Source organism: Quercus robur, chromosome 7 (assembly GCF_932294415.1).
Source record: "Quercus robur chromosome 7, dhQueRobu3.1, whole genome shotgun sequence".
In the NCBI taxonomy this organism is placed as follows: Eukaryota; Viridiplantae; Streptophyta; class Magnoliopsida; order Fagales; family Fagaceae; genus Quercus; species Quercus robur.
In genome coordinates, this window is record NC_065540.1 from 43,874,242 (window position 1) to 43,895,752 (window position 21,511).

The 21,511-nt window shown below is 36.7% G+C and overlaps 3 protein-coding genes across 10 annotated transcripts in view; all 3 read left to right on the forward strand.

Moving 5' to 3' along the window:
- LOC126693563 (disease resistance protein RUN1-like) overlaps window positions 1–9,547 on the forward strand; it is a 57,906-nt gene extending 48,359 nt beyond the window's left edge. For 2 of the 3 annotated variants that reach the window (XR_007645422.1, XR_007645424.1), the window contains one exon: window positions 8,580–9,547. The gene's annotated coding sequence lies outside the window, so the exon portion shown is untranslated. The remainder of the gene's footprint in view (window positions 1–8,579) is intronic. The other variant, XR_007645423.1, reaches the window with a different exon arrangement.
- LOC126693566 (disease resistance protein RUN1-like) overlaps window positions 184–21,511 on the forward strand; it is a 127,983-nt gene continuing 106,655 nt past the window's right edge. Inside the window, exon 1 of one of the 3 annotated variants that reach the window (XM_050389566.1) lies at window positions 184–290. Coding sequence is in view for 1 of the 3 variants with exons in the window: in XM_050389572.1 (XP_050245529.1) it covers window positions 12,387–12,892 (506 nt within the window). In the remaining 2 variants the exon portion in view is untranslated. Of the gene's footprint in view, window positions 291–12,040; window positions 12,893–21,511 lie in introns of those variants that run through there. The other 2 variants (XM_050389572.1, XM_050389568.1) reach the window with 2 other exon arrangements.
- On the forward strand, window positions 191–20,523 carry LOC126693561 (disease resistance protein RPV1-like). 4 transcript variants are annotated; one of them, XM_050389558.1, is made up of 8 exons: window positions 191–708; window positions 929–2,030; window positions 2,160–2,438; window positions 14,736–16,208; window positions 16,291–17,080; window positions 19,503–19,573; window positions 19,652–19,727; window positions 19,822–20,523. In XM_050389558.1, exons 1-6 carry the CDS (start codon window positions 191–193, stop codon window positions 19,562–19,564), a joined length of 4,224 nt encoding a protein of 1,407 aa, XP_050245515.1. In that variant the 3' UTR covers window positions 19,565–19,573; window positions 19,652–19,727; window positions 19,822–20,523. The 4 variants fall into 4 exon arrangements, with proteins under 4 accessions (XP_050245515.1, XP_050245518.1, XP_050245517.1 ...); XM_050389561.1 differs by lacking the exons at window positions 14,736–16,208; window positions 16,291–17,080; window positions 19,503–19,573; window positions 19,652–19,727; window positions 19,822–20,523 and adding exons at window positions 2,546–4,818; window positions 16,209–16,252; XM_050389560.1 differs by lacking the exons at window positions 14,736–16,208; window positions 16,291–17,080; window positions 19,503–19,573; window positions 19,652–19,727; window positions 19,822–20,523 and adding exons at window positions 2,546–4,818; window positions 4,877–5,076.

Below are 21,511 nucleotides of genomic sequence, written 5' to 3' on the forward strand. Positions count from 1 at the left end.
TCCAAATTTCAGTCTCCTCTTTCTCTGTCTCATCAGTTCCTAATTTCAGATTCAATTCCATCTCTTTCAAAGCTACGCAATTCAGGTTGAGGATCAAGTGGTTTCTTTTTATTCTTTCTTCGGTTCTAAACTAATTCTAATTGATCTTTTTTGTTTTTTTAAATTTTGCATGTCAGATCTATAATTTCTAATGGCTTTAATGGGCATGGAAACGGACTCCTCATCTTTCCCAAGTTCCTCTTCTTCTTCTGCCGCCCGACGGAAGTATGATGTGTTCCTCAGTTTCAGAGGTGAGGACACCCGCTACACATTGGCAGACCTTCTATATGATGCTTTCAATCAGAAGGGCATTAACGCCTTTAAGGACGATGAAAAACTTGAGAAAGGAAAAACTATTTCGCCAGAGCTTTCAAGAGCAATAGAAGAATCGCGATTTGCTGTTGTCATTTTCTCAAAAAACTATGCATCTTCGACTTGGTGCGTAGATGAACTTGCAAAGATCTTTCACTGCGAGGAACACATGGGAATGAAAATTCTGCCAGTTTTTCATGACGTGGAGCCCTCTGATGTGCGGAAGCAAATGGGAACTTTTGAACAGGCTTTTATTGAACATGAAAATCGTTTCGAGGAGAATATAGAGAAGGTGAAGATGTGGAGAGCTGCTTTGACTCACGTGGGCAATCTCGCTGGATGGCCTTTAATGAATAGGTAATTTAATTTCAATTGATTTATTTATTTGTTTTAAATATTCTGATGACCCATTTCATATATATGACTTCATTTTGAACCTTTAGCAGATCTACATTACATACATGTTTGCATTTCTATGAATTTTATCTTGAGCCTATCAATTTACGTCATTACATGGTTTTGTTTCAGTAAGCGGAATTGAACACCAAATATCTTCTATGATCTCTCTTTATTGCAGGCCTCTCTCACAAGTTATTAGAAGCATTGTGAGGCTAATATGGCATAACTTGAATAATGATACATTCTTAGAAGTTATCAAGGGCCTAGTGGGAATAGACTCTCATGTGGTGGAATTGGAGTCGCGTTTAGCTTTATGGTCAAATGATGTTCGCTTTATAGGGATTTGGGCGATGGGGGGAATGGGTAAGACAACTCTTGCTTGGGTTGTTTATCATATGGTTTCTAAAGATTTTGAAGCTTGCAGTTTTATTGAGAATGTTAGGGAAAATTTTGAAAAAAAAAAAGATTTTGTTCCAATACAACAAAAAATTATTGATCAAATTTTGATCGAAAAGGATTTGAAAATAAAAGATAAGTATGATGGAGTTGTCAAGATCAAAAATGGGTTACGTCATAAAAGAATTCTTCTTGTTCTAGATGATGTAGATAAGCTAGACATGTTAAACATGTTAGCCGGGGAGCATGATTGGTTTGGCCCGGGTAGTAGAATCATCATAACAACAAGAGATATGCAGGTGTTGAAGACACATGGAGTGGATGAAATCTATGAAATTAAAGGATTAAATGATGAAAATGCTCTTCAACTTTTTTGCTTGAAAGCTTTTAAAAAAGAGCATGTCCCTGATGATTATATAGGGTTGTCTAGCCATTTTTTGGAATATGCCGGAGGCCTTCCTTTAGCTCTTGAGGTTTTGGGTTCATTTTTGTTTGGAAAAAGTACTGATGAATGGAAAAGTGCGTTAGAGAGGCTCAAAGAATATCCTAATCTAGAAGTTTTGCATGTACTTCAAATAAGTTTTCATGGACTCCATGACACAGAGAAGGAAATATTCCTACATATTGCATGCTTCTTTAATCATAATGAAAAAGATTATGTTGTAGAAGTACTGGATAATCTTGGCCTTCATGCTGGTATTGGATTGAAGGAACTCGTTGATAAATCTCTCTTGAAAATTATGGATGATGATGTAGTGTGGATGCATGATTTACTTGAAGAAATGGGTAAGAACATAGTTTTTCAAGAACACCGTGATGATCTTGGAAAGCGTAGTAGATTGTGGGTTTATGAGGACATTGACAAAGTATTTAGAAAAAATAAGGTAAGAGATTATTTAGAGAAATTGAATTCATTCCCTACCTTCATGTTCAACAAATTTGAAATTTGAATTGTTATGCTAATAATATTTTTTTTGCAAATTATCAATTCCTTCTTGAATTTTGATCATCAGGGAACAAAAGCAGTTCAAGCTATGGATATTTGGGGTGGTGGTTTTCTTGAAGAACATGTGGCAACTTGGAACCCTGATGCCTTTTTGAAGATGTACAATCTTAAATTTCTTAGAGTTGATTACATTGACTATGTCCCCACACATCTTCCTAATGATTTAAGAATTCTTGATTGGACTGTTTATCGTTCAAAATCCTTGCCATCAAGTTTCCAGCTAGATGAGCTTGTTCAGCTTCGTTTGCAATATAGCGAAATAGAACAACTTTGGATAGGAATAAAGGTAAGTGCATTCTTAAGTATCCTCTTCCAACTTTGCTTTTAAATCACAATAAGCAAACACTAGGAAGCAAATCATTCTAACTTTTTTTTTTCTTTTTCTTTTAACAGCATTCTCAAAAGTTGAAGTTCATTGACTTGAGTAATTCCATAAACCTGATCATAACCCCAGACTTCACTGGAGTCCAAAATCTTGAGATATTAGTTCTAAATGGTTGTAAAGAACTACGTGAGCTTCACCCATCTGTCGGATTTCTTAAAAAGCTTGTTCGTCTTGATCTAAAGTGTTGTGAAAAACTAATTTGTCTTCCTAGCACCATTTATAGTTTGAAATCGCTTGAATCTCTAGATCTTTTTGGATGCTCGAATTTTGACAACTTGCCTGAGAATCTAGGAAATGTCAAAAGTTTAAAAAGGCTAGATTTGAGTGGAACAGCTATAAAAGAGTTGCCTTCATCAATTGAACGCCTTCCAAGCCTTACTTCATTGGATATACATGATTGCAAAAATCTTGTGTGTCTTCCTTACACCACTTGTGGTTTTAAGTTCCATGGTGCTCTTGATCTTTCAACATGCTCAAGATTTAAAAACTTGCCAGAGAACCCATGGATAATCGAAGGTCTAGGGATGCTTGATCTGAGTAAAACTGCTATAGAAGAGATTCCTTCATCAATTGGAGGCTTGATTGGCCTGACTTCATTGACTCTTAGGAGCTGCAAAAATCTTGTGTGTCTTCCTAACACCATTTGTTGTTTGAAAGCACTTGAATGTCTTGATCTTTGTTGGAGCTCAAATTTTGAAAACTTGCCAGAAAATCTAGGGAATGTAAAAGGTTTGAAGAGGCTTAATTTGAGTGGAACAGCTATAAAAGAGTTGCCTTCATCAATTGAACGCCTTCCAAGCCTTACTTCATTGGATATACGTGATTGCAAAAATCTTGTGTGTCTTCCTAGCACTATTTGTAGTTTGAAATTGCTTGAATCTCTAGATTTTTTTGGATGCTCGAATTTTGACAACTTGCCTGAGAATCTAGGAAATGTCAAAAGTTTAAAAAGGCTAGATTTGAGTGGAACAGCTATAAAAGAGTTGCCTTCATCAATTGAACGCCTTCCAAGCCTTACTTCATTGGATATACATGATTGCAAAAATCTTGTGTGTCTTCCTAACACCACTTGTGGTTTTAAGTTCCATGGTGCTCTTGATCTTTCAACATGCTCAAGATTTAAAAACTTGCCAGAGAACCCATGGATAATCGAAGGTCTAGGGATGCTTGATCTGAGTAAAACTGCTATAGAAGAGATTCCTTCATCAATTGGAGGCTTGATTGGCCTGACTTCATTGACTCTTAGGAGCTGCAAAAATCTTGTGTGTCTTCCTAACACCATTTGTTGTTTGAAATCACTTGAATGTCTTGATCTTTATTGGAGCTCAAATTTTGAAAACTTGCCAGAAAATCTAGGGAATGTAAAAGGTTTGAAGAGGCTTAATTTGAGTGGAACAGCTATAAAAGAGTTGCCTTCATCAATTGAACGCCTTCCAAGCCTTACTTCATTGGATATACGTAATTGCAAAAATCTTGTGTGTCTTCCTAGCACTATTTGTAGTTTGAAATTGCTTGAATCTCTAAATCTTTTTGGATGCTCGAATTTTGACAACTTGCCTGAGAATCTAGGAAATGTCAAAAGTTTAAAAAGGCTAGATTTGAGTAGAACAACTATAAAAGAGTTGCCTTCATCAATTGAATGTTTGACTAACTTTACTGCATTGACTCTAAGATTTTGCATAAATCTTGTGCGCCTTCCTAGCACCATTTGTAGTTTGAAGTTGCTTAATTCTCTTGATCTTTATGGATGCATAAAATTTAACAACTTACCAGTGAACATAGGAAATATGAAAGGTTTGAAGTGGCTTGATTTGAGTTGGACGGACATAAAGGAGGTTCCTTCTTCCACTATTCTCCTTAAAATCTCAAACTCCTACCAACAAGTCCTGTTCCAATGGGCTTGTTATTTCCTTCCTTATCAAGTCTGCAGTTTTTAACTAATTTGGGTCTTAGTGACTGCAATCTTTTTTCAATCCCCAGTGACATTGGCTGCTTGTCCTCCTTAGTACAATTAGATCTAAGAGGAAATAATTTTGTTCCCCTTCCTGAAAGCATGTCTCAACTCTCTAATCTTCGAAGACTCTATTTAGAGGGTTGCAGGAGTCTTCAATCGTTGGAAAGTGTTCCGTCAACTATTGACTCTGTAATTGCAAACAATTGTACCTCACTGGAGAAATTGCCAGAACTGCAATTTAATCCTTCTAAGTTAGGTTTAAATTTTCAGTGTTGCAACTGCTTCAAATTGGTTGACTATATTCAAAGCAGCAGTTACATGCTTCAGGTCTGTCTGTCTCTCTCTCTCTCTAAAAGTTCCTAACATTATGCCTTGTATATTTCAGGGACCACCAAACATTATTATTCCTGAAGGTGAAATTCTGAAATGGTTTTGGCTTGAATGTCAGGGTGGTAACATAAGAGTGTCTTTTCGTGGGTGTGATGACCTGATAGGAATTGCGTTGTGTATTGTTCTTGTACCCAATGGGTCACAATACTCAAAACTTACATGTCATTTATATATCAATGAATTTCCAATTGCGTATTTCGTACAATTTTTTAGGCCAAAATATGGTAAAGTTCAATCACCTCACCTTTGGCTGCTCTATTTGTCCTCTCAATATTTCGGCCCTCATTGGGGTAAAATACTTAGTCACACTGATGCTAACGGATTCAGTCAACTTAAGATGAAATTATTTGCTAACAAAGAGGGGTTGGAGAAAATTGGGGTTCATTTGGTATACAAGCAAGACATCGTAGATCCCAATCAAACTATGGCACAGTTCATTAACAACAGCAGCATACTGTATGAGGATCTGGCTGATTCTGAGGATCAGCCAGAATCAGAAATTTTTAACTTTTTTGCCAGTAAGCGATCATCTTTCTTCTTACTACTTCATAAGACATCATCTTTTTTTTTTTTAGGACGAATACTATCATTTTTATTTTCAAATGTTAACTTCAAAGTACCTTAGCATTATCTAGTAACACTTGCAGAAAAATAAGCCCAAACTAAAAAATTAAAATAATACCATATCACGTTTCTATTTTTAGGTTTTTTTTTTTAATCAGGTTGGAATAATACAAATTTTTCTTTTTGTCTTGTTGGTGAACTTTTATTTAGTGGAAGGAGAGGATCAAACGTCCAAGAAGCTTGACTCCATTCATGGAGGGAAGAGCGATTGTTACCAAGACATTGAAGATCCCAATCAAACTATAACAGAGTTAAGCATCAACAGCAGGACACTCTATGAGAATCTGGGTGATCTCTGCCATGATCTTTACCATTCAGCTGCAAAAGGTAGCAGAAATAAACGAAGCCGTGATGAGCAAGATGGGGCTGGACCTAGTGGAGAAGGCTACTCTAGTGATGAACCAAATCCAAAGACTTGGAGGATGTATGGCTGATTCTAAAAGAATTTAGTATAAGGAAGATTCGACTTGTTTGCCTGTAAGTCATCATCTTTCTTCTTGCTATTACAATATACAAGTCTTGATGTTCTCTTTTATTTTATGGAGAGGGGAATCCCATGAAATGAAATTGTGGGTTTAGTTACTCAGGTTTAAATTGTCATGATAAAAAAATTTAATTAGTCATAGGTATAAATTGGAGTTTTTCTTTTTTGATTTTTAAGCTAGCATTGAGAGAGGGAAAAAAGAAAGTTCAAAGTATTGTTTGGCACTCACATCCCAATCACCTAAACTCAAAAATTAAAATCATTCCATATCACTTTTATTTATTTATTTTGAAGTTTTTTCATCAGGTTTGAACAATAAATTTTTTTCTTCTTCTTAACTTGTTGGGGCACTTTCATATAATGGAAGGAGGGGATCCAAGAAACTTGAAGCCTATCGAAGTGGTAAGAGGGATAGTTATGAGAGCGATGTAGAAGAATTGGCCCGCGGGGGGGGGGGGGGGGTTCCTTTTTGCTGTGTGTAGGGCTTTGTTCAATTGGTTTTATAGAGTTTATTCACTTGCCCAATGCTTTTTTGCTATTTTGTAATTTCCTATTTTCTTAGTGAAATTCTTTGTTAGACAATGTCTGTGGATGTAGGTCTAAGGCCGAACCACATAAATATGTGTTCCATGCATAATTGTCTTTTCTATTTCTATATCACATGACCTACTATTATATTGTTTCACCATGCACTAAGGGTGCACGGTGGTGGTGTCTTGGAGCAGTTGTTATAGATGTTGTGTTTGGGACTGAATAATTACATTAGTTTGAGATTGTACGGCTACTCAAGATATGCCAGATGGCTTAACGGGAGGAAATTGAGGATTATGCTTCTGCTATTATATATAGTAATAGATAATAGATTCTGTTGGGCTGTTGGTCAATTCATGCTTCTCTGCTAGTGACAAAATGCAAGAGAACCTTTAGTGATAAGTTACTACATTTTTTAACATCTTGAAGTTGTGACAGCAGCAGAAGAAATCAAGCCACTTGATAGTATCTGTATCTTCAAGAGCAATGAGTAACTTGATCAGCCTAGGGCGACCCATGATTTTGTAGAAGCAGCCGTCTAAACCACCTTCCCAAAAAGTTCTGTTGCTACATTTCACACAGCCTCATCAAATCCTCAACTGTTCTCTTAGCATATTTCCATTCCTCTTCCTCTACTCTCCTTTCTGCTTTCTCTATTTTTACAATAAAATATGGTTTAATTGAATCACATCACCTTTGGCTGCCCTATTTTTCCAATTACTATGTGTCTTACCATTTCAGCTCCAATGGGGGAAGAATGTTTAGTTAAAACCAAATTGATGCTAATGGATTTTATGAACTTAATATTAAAATAAATAGCTGGAACTTGGAGGTGGAGAAAATTGGGATCTGCTTAGTATACCGGCAAGACATGGAAGATCCCAATCAAACTATGGCACAGTGCAGCAGCAACAGCAGTACAATTTATGAGGTCCTGGGTGTTCTATATCATTATCTTGATGATTCAGCTGCAGAATCAGAAATAAGCGAAGCCATGATGAGGATGACAGGGCTGGAGCTGGTGGAGAGTGCTACTATAATGAGGGTCCACAGCCAAAGAGGATTCAAACTTGAAGGATCAATTGCTGAATTTCAAGAATTTAGTGAAAATGACCTGTAAGTCATCATTTTTCTTTCTACAAACTTCGAAATATTGTGGTACTTGTACCTTAGTGGCAGCTTTTGGCAATCACATCCTAATTGACCCAAACTCAAAAATTAATATCATACGCACCATATTGCTTTTTTTTTTTTTCCCCAAGTAGTTTTTTTTATCAGGTGGGAATAACAAATATTTTTCTTAATGTCTTGTTGGTGAACTTTTATTTAATTAATGGTAAGATGGGATCAAACATCTGAGAAGCTTGAAGCCTTTGCCACCGTGGATGGTTACAAGAGCATCAACGTTGAAGTATTAGCCAAGTAGCCATTCTCCTCTCACACTCACCTTGGGCTCTTGTGAAAGTGGTCAAGGACTCTAAATGGTCAAGCTTTAAAATTAACTGTCAATTGGCTCTTATTATTGATTAAATCTTCTTTTTTTGGGTGTCCTGCAAATGTGATGTTCTGTTAAACTTCTAATGACATACAGACATAAATCCTTCCCATCTACCTCTTTTTGTTAACGCAAAGTTACCATCCAAAGCCTCATTTGGTTGGAGAAGTATAATGGAAGCTTGAAAGGTTGCACAGTTGAGCTACTGTTGGAAGATAGGGATGGAAGACAGGTTAACATCTGGGAAGATAGGCAGCTGCCAACACTGAATACATCTAAGGTGGTTTTACTAAGAAATCCTCAATCTGCAGCAAACTATGTGTGTGACTTGCTGGATGATAATACAAAGACTCGCAGAAAGATTGTTCTGGACAGGTTGTTCATGTCACAAGAAGCTGCTGTCATTCAAAGCATTCCGTGAAATACTCAACATTTTGATTACAGTATCTTTTGGGTGGGTGCAGAAATTGGAGATTTTTCAGTTCGGGGTGCATATGATTTGTCGGACCACGAGGCAATGGCAGGTTTAGGAGAGGCTTCAAACAATCACAGCTCAACAATTAGGTGGCGGCCACTGTGGAAGGCTCTGGTTCCTAACAAGATCAAAGTTTTTCATGGCATACTCTTCAGTTTGTCCTGCCAACAAAGCCTTGTCTATTTTCCAAGTGCATCATCGCTTCAGTAACTTGTGAGCAGTGTAATGAAGTTCCTGAAACCAGTTTACATGCTTTGTGGTCTTGCCCAGACACCAAGAAGGTATGGCAATTAGTTGAATGCATAAACTTTATCCCACACCAGCCTTATCAGAACTGGACTGATCTATTCTCCTGGATGCTGCACCATATGAATACATTCTCGCTGAAACTATTTCCCACTCTCTCATGGCAACCATGGCTGCGCAGAAATGGAGAGATTTGGGGAACCAGGAATACAGCCAACCAGTTTGGTATATATAGGTAAGGAGATGCATGAACACTGGTGACTGGACTGCAAAATTTTCATCTGAGATACTGCAGAAAGTACATCTTCTAATATGGAAGCCCCCTCAGTTAACTTACTCCAAGGTATATGTTGCTGTAAATGTTGTAGTGATTAGAGATCTCAATGTGAATTTTGTTGCAGCTAAGGTTGAGGTGATTGTGGGCCAATACCGTCTGGAGGCTCATTTTGCAGGATTCCGGCATGCCCTACAATTGTTTAACCAGCAGGGAATTCAGGAGGTTGAACTTGAGAGCCACTTAAGTATTGCCAATTTGCCATTGCTGCTTTTAACATGGATTCCCCCAAAAATAAGTGACCTGAAATGCTCTGTTCAACAAAGTGAAACTAGCAATATCTAATTTCAGATGCTGTGAGTTTAATTTTGTGGACAAAAGCTGTAATAATGGTCCTCTAGTTTTAGCAGATCTTGGATGTAAAAATTGCGCCACTAAGATTTGGCTACTTGATAATTTTGTGAAAGGCAATACAAATCCTGCCGCTTTTATTTTAAGAAAAATACACACCTGCATACCACAGTTACCACTTGATAATATCAGTATCTTCAAGAGCAATGAGTAACTTGATTGGCCTAGGGACCATGTTATTTGTAAAACCAGCCATCTTAACTGCCTTCCTAACAGGTTCTATTGGTGCATCAACTTTCATACACAGCCTCGTCAAATCCTCAACCGTGCTCTTAGCATATTTCTGTTCCTCTTCCTCCAACACTCTCTTTTCTTCTTTCTCTAATGCCTTTCTAGCTTGGACCGGACTCAAATACTTGTCAACTTGCTCTTGGAACTTATCATAAGCACCAACCAGCTCTTGGGGCAATTGACCTCTAATGTGCCTTAAAGAGAGAAAATCGCCTGCTGTAAGCATCTTATGCCATTCCCAACGCTCTTCCAAGGAACCCAAGAAATCATGGACCATTCATCAGTCCAAGTTCTCAAGATTTCTCAAACCTCATTTTCAATTTGGAAGTCAAATTTAAACCCATCACTTTGCTTCAACTTCTTAAAAACATGTTGCAATATCTTCACACCCCAGTATCTTTCTATTCCTCTCTCTCTCTCTATCATTTTCAAATTCTAAAGCTCTAACTTCCATCTGCCTAAGGTACTTTTTCCGTGCCCTAATTGCTTTCTCCGTCACGGGAGGATGCAAAACTGAAGGTGGAACCGCCTGTAGACTACAGGCTGTAGTTCCATACCTAGAAAACTAATATTCTCAGATACCACACTATGAATTGCCGTCATCATTTTATCCATCCTTAAATCCATTTAATCCAACCTACCTTTTAAATATTTCAAAACCCAATTCTTAAAGTCCATGGTCAACATCTTCGACCCTGACGTTACCACTAATATTTCATCCAAATATCTGACCACATACATCTTCACTAGCTTATAAAACAGGCCAGACATCCAAACAAGTTGCTCTGATTTAAACTTTGGATTCTCCTGATTTTTCTGAAGGTGCGTATCTTGAATTTCTTTATCAAACCCATCAAAGTAAATGTTAATCAAAATCGAACACAACCCGCTTTCTTGAGGAAACCCCCTTCCTAAGTAACAACCACCCAATTCAATTCCCACCACCTCACACTCAAACAACCTCTTTATTAAAACAATCAAAGAACCATCTTTTATTTTCTCTTCAATAAACAAACACAACATCAAACCTTTCTCTATCAAATGTGACACTAAACCACCAACTAGGATTCTCTACCGAGTTCTTAAGGTACCTAATGGCGGTGTGGCGTCCCATACCAACACGCCCACCATAAGAAAAAGTTACAAACTGCTCATCATACACAATTTCCAATACCAACCTAATAGCTTCAATGAAATCCTTTAATTTCAAGTTGGGCAAGACCAAGGACTCACCTTTCTTTCTTGGGGGTAGCATTGTGACACAACAAGCCTCAATATCAAACCGATTGTCGCAGAGCTGACTGCCCATTTCTTCGACATCGAATCGCTTTAAGACTAGGTGGAGAAGGGACTGCGAGTCAGTCAAGGGAGCTGAGCCTGAAACCATTGTTGGGTAGTGGAGTGGTGGCAGTGAGGAGGACATTGGGCAAAGCGATGACGTTTGAGACAAGGTTGGAGAACTTGCCTTGAGAGTGGGTGAGAACTAAGGCTTGGAGGGCTGAATTCAAGTGGATTTATTCTTCTGAGGTGAATAAGCATTGAGACAATGAGAATTGAGAAGTGAGAAGTGGAAGTTTTGGATATTAATTGTGCCTGAGTTCGAAATTGAAGATAGTAGCTGGCCAAATTTTCGCAAATAGCAAACTTTTTTATTTGCTTTAATAAATTACGTTTTTATATTGGTTTTATAAATGAACTCTCTAGTCTCTACTGTTCAAAAAGCAACGTAAATGTAAAAAGAGCAATGTGTAATAAAAAGAACTTTAACCCAGCGGGTTGGCCTATCGGTTGGGTCCTTGGTCTCAAAATGTTTGTTTTGATTGAGTGTGTTCTTCAGTTTGAGTTCGAGTACCTGCATTTTGAAAAAACTAGGTCAGTGATTTATCCCATTAGGGTCCACCTGTCAAGAACAATGATTTAAATTACAATTTACTCACATGTGGTTTTACCGAAATTTAAGTTACTTATCTGTTGTTTGAAATTTAACACTTTATCCACATGAAGTTAGCTCAGTTAGACTTCTATAACCCATTTCTATTAAAAATAGAGCTAAATATGTAATTTTTCTCCATTTTTATGTCACTCCTCCAAAAATACAAAAAATATAAAAATACAAGATCAAAAACTATCCATCGGAACACTTGCATTGTAGAATTTCAAACTACATATAAACAACTCAAATTTTGGTCAAATTTCAGATAGGTAAAGTGTCAAATTTCAGATAGGTAAAGTGTCAAATTTTAAACCACATGTAGGTAATTTAAATTTTAACCAAACTGAGTAAATTGTAATTTCTCCAAAAAAAAAATTAAAAAAATAAATAAAAAGAACTTTTAGCTGATGAAAAAAAGCTATGGTGTAGAATAGACTCTCGTGATGACTGTCACATGTTCAGATGGGTCGGGTCGACTACTGTACGTTCTCGAATCTTCAAAACCGAAGTTTCCAGGAAATTTCCCACTCCACTTCACAAGTCACGTTTCTCAAAAAGTAGGCCACTTCCCAAGTAGTCTCTGCTTTTCAAAAGGTATTCCATATCTCTCATAGATTCGATTCCAACTCTCTCCGATTCGACGTACTTTCAAAAGCCACGAACTCAACTCAGGCTGGGAGTCGAATAGTTTCTTCTTTTTTTTCATATTTATTATTATTTTTTTAATCTTTCTTCAGTTCTAAACTTCTAATTGATTTTTTTTTTTTTGGAACATGTAGATCTATATATCCAGTGGCATTAATGGGCATGGAAGCTGACTCGTCCTCTTTCCCAAGTTCTTCTTCTTCTTCTACTGCTCAAAGGAAGTATGACGTCTTCCTCAGTTTCAGAGGCGAGGACACCCGCAACAATTTTATGGATCATCTATTTAATGCTTTGAAAGGCAAAGGCATTCACACGTTTAGAGACGACGAAGAACTTAAGAAAGGGAAAGCCATTGGACCAGAGTTGTTGGAAGCCATAAAAGAATCCAAATTTGCTGTAATCATTCTCTCAAAAGACTACGCATCTTCAACTTGGTGCTTGGATGAACTTGCACACATCATTTTTTGCAAGGAAGAGAAGGGAATGACAGTTTTGCCTGTTTTTCATTATGTCGATCCATCTGATGTACGAAAACAAAGGAAAACTTTTGAACAGCCTTTTGTTGAATATGAAAAAAAGGAGAACAAAGAGAGGGTCGAGAAATGGAGAGTTGCTCTGAGACAAGTGGGCAACCTCGCTGGATGGCATTTAAAGGATACTAGGTAACACAACTTGACATATTTATTTATTTTAAATATTCAAATGACTCACTTCAAGTATATAACTTATTGACTCTATTTGGAACCTTATAAGTAGATCTATTTACATGTTTCGTTGTACATCTTTCGATTTTGTCCTGATCGCATATTTTTTTTCTTTCAGTCAACAGAATTGCACATTAAGTTTGTATTTTTTTTTTTTGTTTGTTTGTTTTTTTGTTACCTATAGGTGGTTCAAACTCAATGTATATTGAACTTTCTTAATTGCAGGCCTGAGTCACAAGATATCCAAGAAATTGTGGGATGCATATCACTTAACTTGAAATATGATGCATTCCCATATATTACCAAAGAGCTAGTAGGAATATACTCTCCAGTGGTGGAATTGGAGTCGTGTTTAGCTGTAGGGTCAAATGATGTTCGCTTCATAGGAATTTGGGCTATGGGGGGAATGGGTAAGACAACTCTTGCTAGAGTTGTTTATCATATGGTTTCTAAAGAATTTGAAGCTCATGGTTTTATTAAGGATGTTAGGAAAAAATTTGAAAATTATGGTTGTGTTCCACTACAACAGAAAATTATTGATGACATTTTGAAGGATAAGGATTTGAAAATAGAAGAGGAGTATGATGGAGTTCTCAAGATCAAGAGTAGGTTAAGTCGTAAAAAGATTCTTCTTGTTCTTGATGATGTAGATAAACCGAAACAATTAAAAATGTTATCTGGGGAGCATGATTGGTTTGGTCCCGGCACTAGAATTATCATAACAGCAAGAGATAAGCATGTGTTGGAGGCACATGGAGTGGATACAATATATGAAGTTAAAGGATTGAATGATGAAAATGCTCTTCAGCTTTTTTGCTCGAAAGCTTTTAGAAAAAAGCATGTACTTGATGATTATATAGAGCTGTCTAATCATTTTTTGAAGTATGCTGGTGGCCTTCCCTTAGCTCTTGAGGTTTTGGGTTCTTTTTTGTTTGGAAAAAGTAGTGTCGAATGGAAAATTGCGTTAGAGAGACTCAAAGAATTTCCTGAGGAAGTAATTCTCCAAGTACTTCAAATAAGTTTTGATGGACTACAAAAGCCACAAAAGGAAATATTCTTGCATATTGCATGCTTTTTTAATCATCAGAAGAAAGATCATGTAGTAGAAAAACTAGATATTCTTGGCCTTTACCCTGTTCTTGGATTGGAGGAACTCATTGATAAATCTCTCTTAAAAATTATGTATGACGATATGGTGTGGATGCATGATTTACTTGAAGAAATGGGTAGGAACCTAGTTTTTCAAGAGTGCCTTGATGATCCTGGGAAGCGTAGTAGACTATGGGTTTATAAGGACAGTGACAAAGTGTTAGAAAAAAATAAGGTAGGAGTTTAAGCAGAGAATTTGATCTCTTTCCCTATCTTTTTGTTCAACAAATTTCAAATTTGAATTGTTATGCTAATAATATATTTTGCAATTTTTCATGATTATTAGGGAACAGAAGCAATTCAAGCCATGGATATTTTAAGTACTTATAATGAAGAAAAAGAGGCACGTTGGAACCCTAAGGCCTTTTTGAAGATGGAGAATCTTAAATTTCTTAGAATTTGTGGCATTCACCGTGTCCCCACACATCTTCCTAATGATTTAAGAATTCTTGATTGGATTTCATATCCTTCAAAATCTTTGCCATCAAGTTTCCAGCTAGATGAGCTTGTTCAACTTTGTTTACAACAGAGCAAAATTGAACATCTTTGGATAGGAATAAAGGTAAGCTTGTTAACAACTTTGCTTTTAAATCACAATAAACGAACACTAGGAAACTAATTATTCTAACTTTTTTTTTTCTTCTTTTATCAGAATTTTGACAAGTTGAAGTTCATTGATTTGGCTAGCTCCTTAAACCTAATCATAACCCCTGACTTCACCGGAGTGCCAAATCTTGAGAAATTAGTTTTGTCAAATTGCACAAAGTTACGCGAGCTTCACTCATCCATTGGGATTCTAAAAAAACTTATTCTTCTTGATCTAAGACGTTGCCGAAAACTAAGTTGTCTTCCAAGAAAGTTTGAAATGGAGTCACTCGTGACTCTTGAACTTTCTGGTTGCTTTGACATCGAGAAAATTTCAGAATTTGTTGGAAACATGGGATGCTTACAAGAGCTGAATTTGGATGGCACTGGTATTAAGGAACTACCTTCATCAATTGAAGGCTTGATTGGCTTGACTTCACTATCTCTAGCATATTGTGATGACCTTGTGTGTCTTCCTAGCGCCATTTGTAGTTTGAAATCGCTTGAATCTCTTGATCTTTCTTGGTGCTTAAAAATTGACAAATTGCCAAAGAACCTAGGGAATGTCAAAGGTCTAAAGGTGCTTAAGTTGAGTGGAACTGCTATAAAAGAGCTCCCTTCATCAATTGAACATATGACAAGCCTTACTTTACTAACTTTTAATAAATGTAAAAATCTTGTGTGTCTTCCTAACTCCATTTTTAGTTTGAAGTTGGGTAATTCTCTTGATCTTGCTGGATGCTCAAAATTTGACAACTTGCCAGAAAACCTAGGGAATGTTGAAGGTTTGGAGAAGCTTGATTTGAGTGGAACAGCTATTAAAGAGCTGCCTTCATCGATTGAACATTTGACAAGCCTTACTTTATTGTCTCTAAAAAATTGTAAAAACCTTGTGTGTCTTCCTAGCACCATTTGTTGTTTGAAGTTGCTTAATTCTCTTGATCTTTCTGGATGCTCAAAATTTGACAGGTTGCCAGAGAATTTGGGGAATGTTGAAGGTTTGGAGTTCCTTGATTTGAGTGGAACTTCTATAAAAGAAGTTCCTTCCTCCATTGTTCTCCTTAAAAATCTCAAAGAACTTCTTGTCCATGGATTGAAAGAAACATTATTTTCATTTGATTCCATGCCAATGAGTCATATTGCTGTGGGCTTATTATTGCCTTCATTATCAGGTCTGCATTCCTTAATATACTTAGATCTTTGTGACTGCGATCTTTCGTCAATCCCCAATGATATTGGCAACTTGTCTTCTTTAGCACGCTTAAATCTATGTGGAAATAATTTTGTTTCCCTTCCTAAAAGCATCTCTCAACTCTCTAACCTTCAAACACTCCATTTAAAGGGTTGCAAAAGGCTTCAATCATTGGAAAATGTTCCATCAACTATTGAATTCGTAATTGCAAACAATTGTACTTCACTGGAGAGATTGCCAGAACTACAAAATCATCCTCTTAGGTCATGTCCCTCCCGTTTGCTTTTCACGTATCTCAACTGCTTCAAATTGGTTGACAATATTCAAAGTGGAAGTAACATGCTTCAGGTCTCTCTCTCTCTCTCTCTCTCTCTCTCGGTCTCTCTATCTCTTTGTCTCACTCACAAACATTATGCTTTGTATTTTTCAGGGACAAAGTGGTAGACTACCAAACATGTTAGAGATTATTATTCCTGGAGGTGAAATTCCAAAAGGGTTTAGCCCTGCAAGGTTTATTTTGAAAAGTCCCCCTCGAAGTAAGCTTCAAGCGTTGATGGGTCATACATGGAAGATACAACTACAAGTGCCGTCTTGTAGGTGTGATGAGCTGATGGGAATTGCGTTGTGCATTGTTTTTGTACCCAACGGGTCATATCAAAGCAGTTGTGCATTTGAGGTACATGGATTTCGAGGGGCAGTTCCAGTAAAATCTGATTTTGCAATAAATTATGGTAAATTTGAGTCACCTACCATGCTAGACTCTGGATTTATGACAAATTATGGTAAAGTTGAATCACCTCACCTTTGGTTGCTCTATTTGTCCACTCACTATTCTGGCTCCAATTGGGGAGAAACATTTAGTCAAATTGATGCGAATGGAGCTCATCAATTTGAGATTGAAATATCTTCCCCAGAATATGAGGTGGAAAAAGTTGGGTTCCATTTGGTATACAAGCAAGACATCGAGGATCCCAATCAAACTATGGCACAATGTAGCAGCAACAGTATGCTCTATGAGGATCTGGTGGATCTCCATAATGATCATTCCAATTCAGCTGCAGAAGGTTTCAGAAATAAGCTAAGCAATGACGGGGATGATGGGGCTGGACCTAGCAGAAAAGGCTACTCTGATGAGGAACCACAGCCAGAGAGGATTCATAGACTCGGAAGATTTATGGCTGATTCTGAGGATTCTAGTCAAAGGGAAATTTTTTACTTCAGTAAGTCATCATCTTTCTTGTTACTATTACAATTTACAAGTCATCATTTTGGGACATATATTAGCATTTTTTCAAAATGTTAACTTCAAAGCATTGTGCTTTCCTCATATTATCAGTGAACTTAGAAAAACATAAAATGCATGTTTGGTTTAACATATATTCTTCCAAATGTCAAAGACAATTATGCCTTTCCAAAAGGAATACATTTCAACAACTAAAGGAGACAGTTTCCAATAAACTTGTTGGTTGGATGGATAAGTTATTGTCTAAGGAATTTTTGGCAGGGTAAAAAAAAAGGATGAAAAGAGAATGACTTGGCATAGTTGAGACCAGTTATGTGCTCCTTAGGAGAGAGGAGGGATGGGGTTTAAAGATTTACATGCCTTTAACTTGGCTTTGTTGGCTAAGCAAGGGTGGAAACTCCCAAAAAAAAAAATTTGAACTCATTTTTCTATAAAGTATTCTGAGGAAAGTACCTTCGGAATGGTGATTTTCTGTATGCTAATTTGGGTCATAATGAGCGATGCATTAGCATGTGGCATGATAAATGGATTCCCATCCTGATATAATGTAATCCTCCAACCCCACACAACCCCATCCCCCAAACCTCCCCCCCCCCCCCCCCCCCCCCCAAAACAAAAAAAAAAAAGAGAGAAGAAAAAAACCTCCCAGTGGATGCTAAGGTTTGTGATCTAATTAATGGGGAGGATGGAACATAGAAGAGTAAAGTGGTGAGAAGATCTTTCATGGATCATGAGGATGATACCATTTTAGGAATCTGCCTATGCCCTGTATATGACAGAGGACAAGTTGATATAGGCTGCTACCACCAGCTGAAAATTCACTATGAATAGTGCATATAAAGTGGCTATGGATGCACTATTCCACTAACAGAGGCAAGAGCTCTTACAAGGTGAACACAATGAAGCTGTGAAAGCGAGTTTGGAAAGCTGAAGTATCTCTGTATCTGGGAAAGTTAAGAATTTCATGCGACATTCATGCAAGAACATTCTTCCTACAAAACTAAACCATTTACAGCATCATTTATCTACTGATTGGGTCTGTGAGGGATGTGGGAAGGCTCAGGAGTCTACTGGTCATGTCTTTTGTTGCTGCAGAATGGCTAGAGAAATATGGACCAGCTGTAATCTTGGCCACATAATGATTTCTGATGAAGAGGATTTTACTAATGTGTTTTGGAGAGTGGTTCAGGATGATAAGATCAAAGCCCATGTGATCGAATTAATTATGATGACTAACTGGGCTATTTGGATGCATAGAAATTAATTGAGGCTGGAGGGGATCTGACATTGCTAGAGGCACTTCATTGTTATTGGAGTTCCGTTCAGCCAGGGAATGCAATATTATGGCAACAGCAGCAGAAGAAGTGAAGGTCTCCACCCGAACCTGGGATGTATAAAACCAATGTGAATGGTGCAGTGTTCACAGAGGAAAAGACAGCAGGGGTGGGTGTACTGATTCGAGATGAAATGGGTAACATTGTTGCAGCTATGTGTATGAAGATTAATGCCCCCTGTCCTGTTTGGAGAATGAGTCTTATGGCATGGCTTAGTCAGTTACTCTCACAGTTCAAATAAGATTTGGACCACCACTGGTTGCACTGGAAATTGAAGCCAAAGCTATGGAAGTCGTTGCCCACTTTGCAAGAGATATAGGTGTCCAAGAGGTTATTTTTGAAGGGGACTCTGTTAGTCTGGAATGCTTTATCTGGGAAGTTGAAAAACCAGAATGTTATCAGTGGAACCCGTGTGTGGATGCAAGAGTTTCGATGAGCTGAGATTTCTCAAACACAAAGCATAATGACAATAAACCAGCTCATTCGCTAGCTCAACAGTCAACACACTTAGCATGTTCAGGATTACTTGACTTGGTTTGAGGAGACCCCAAATTTTATAGAAAGCTTTTTGTGATTCAATAAAATTTCAAGTTTCCAATAAATAAATAAATAAAAGAATAGATTGAGAATATACTTCTGGTTGTTTAAATATCTATTCACTAGAGAATGAAGGTCTTATCAAATAACAGTGAGTTGGTTGGCTTCATGAGCATGTTGGTTGAAATAGTTTTGATTGCGTAATTTGGAAATTGATTTTATACATTAAGATTATAATGTTTGTTGTATCATTTCCTTTTCTTTGTAAATCCTCTTTAATTCATTTTTCTTGTTATATAGGAATATCAAAGAGTGTTCTTTTAGTTAATGAGGGTAAAATTAATATTGAACTTCGTATTTTATTTTCGATTGGGCATATTGTTTAACACATACTGGCCTTTAAAAAGGCAGTCTTTTTTCAACAATAGAACCAATCACATCTGACAGAGATATCATCACGAACCATGACATTTTCTTCTCTATCATGCGAAGTCCTTATTTTAATATCTCCCTTTAATCAAAATGCAGGAGAATGGATATTTCGGTTACTTTGTTGGTGTGCAAGAGACAAAGACAATAGAGATGAGTAGTATAAATGGGTATGGGACAACCATAGAGTCAATTTCTCATTTGTACTCTTATTTTCAATATTGGTTTTTAATTTTTATGTTGTCCAGGTATGCTCTTATAAACGTTTGGAGAAACTTCTGCTTTTCCAACATCTTATACTACTGGGACCGTGTAGACTTTCAGGTCAGTCAATTAATGATTTACAAAAGGGGTTTGCTATAAATGTGATTTAATTGAGGGGTATATTTGTTAAATTCCTTCATTAACAACTTTTCAGATACTGAGTCCAGTAACTATACTACAGCATGGATGCAAAAGTTGGGAATCTCATTAATAGTCCCAGCCAAATCGAAATACTTCCTTCGGAGGACTCTGATCAATTCACTGTCCGTGTGATGAGCAATCTATTTTGCCATAGAAGGAGACTGGTTGGTGGTTATCAATGCAATATGCTGAGCAAGCGAAATGCACATCACCAGCAGGGCACATTGTTGAAGACGCGAAATGGCTTGCAACAGACATGAGAGCATGCAAATTTTAACATACCAGAAGAGAGGCAAACATTGCTCTGCACATTCTCTGGCACGCCCCAACCTCAAGCCCAGTTTTTAGAAGCTCCTATGTATATGGCTTCCGGATATACCAGCCTCCATTGCAAATGTTATTTTAATTTTTTAAATGAGTCATTGTTATGTTGGTTTTTGATGCAGCAATAAATTATTCATGCTCTTCTTTTTTTGTTTTTTTAAAAGGTAAACAAAAGAATAGGATTGAAGTTCCAAGAAGTGAAGAACATAGAAAAAGGGCTGGAATTTGTCTCTCTTTCAGGGGCATTTTGTAAGCGCAATGTTAGATTTTGTAATAACCTGCGCATCACGTGGGATACCGGATATGTTATCAAAGACAATATTAGCCTAAATATTCAGGAATTTTTAGGAGTTTTTTAGATCTCCTTAGGTTTTCATTTTCTTTTTTTAAATTTCTATAATATTTACTACTTTGAATAAGAATGGCCAGAAGAAGAAAACAGACCACATAAAATTGTGGAAAAAAACAGAAGATGAGTATCAGGGTGTTACAAATCAGTTCAAAACGGATTTGAAAAAAAAAAAAAAAAAAAGAGGTTTACAAAGATACCCATTTGAAATCTCCAATAAGAGACTAAAATTTTAGCCTGTTGATGCTTTTCTGATTGTGTCGAACAATTAAAAACTAAAAAAGACCAATAAATTGCGCACTTCAGCAATGAAACCAATCTCGGAGATCCCAATTGAGAGAAGTTGGATCAGCAAGACAAATTGACAATATTTAGTTGTTTCTTTATTTCAATGGTGGAGTCCTTTTTTTTTCCTTTTTTTTTTTTGTGGGGTACTGTAACGATATCATCTCATTTTAACATAAATTGAAAATGGATAACCATATAGGTGAATATTGTAAAACAAGTATTGTTATAGCTACACGAAATAATTCTTTAAAACAGCTCTTAGAAAACAACATTAATAATAAGATCCTTAAATTACCTATTATATAAAATAAAATAAAAAACAAAAACAAAAACAAAAGACACCATTATATGGCATTCAACCCATGTACTAAAAGTAAGTCAATAAAACTAAAATTTTGTAGTTGAATCAGGAAGAGAAATTTAAAATTTTAGCTTTAGAAACTCATGCATTCACATGCAAAGGGCCTAATATGTTTCTTCTCCACTCTTGTCCTTTAATCTAGGAATAAACAAACATAGAAAAGCCACAGAAACACTATGATCGAATTACACAACTTTTTTATTATTTTTATTTATACCCAAAAAAATGTAAAAGTTTTCAACTCAAATCATACCCAAAATTGATTGCAAACAATTGTACCTCACTGGAGAGATTGCTAGAACTGAATTTTATCTTTTTAGGTTAGATCACACCTATTTGCGATTCATGTTTCTCAACTAATTCAAATTGGTCAACAATATT

What these genes read in the sequence shown, in the direction of transcription:
- LOC126693561 (XM_050389558.1), top strand. Translation starts at nt 191, where the DNA reads ATGGCTTTAATGGGCATGGAAACGGACTCCTCATCTTTCCCAAGTTCC. An exon ending in AAGTATTTAGAAAAAATAAG is followed by an intron (nt 2,031 to 2,159) that starts GTAAGAGATTAT and finishes TTTGATCATCAG; the next exon opens with GGAACAAAAGCAGTTCAAGC. An exon ending in GTGGAAGTAACATGCTTCAG is followed by an intron (nt 16,209 to 16,290) that starts GTCTCTCTCTCT and finishes TGTATTTTTCAG; the next exon opens with GGACAAAGTGGTAGACTACC.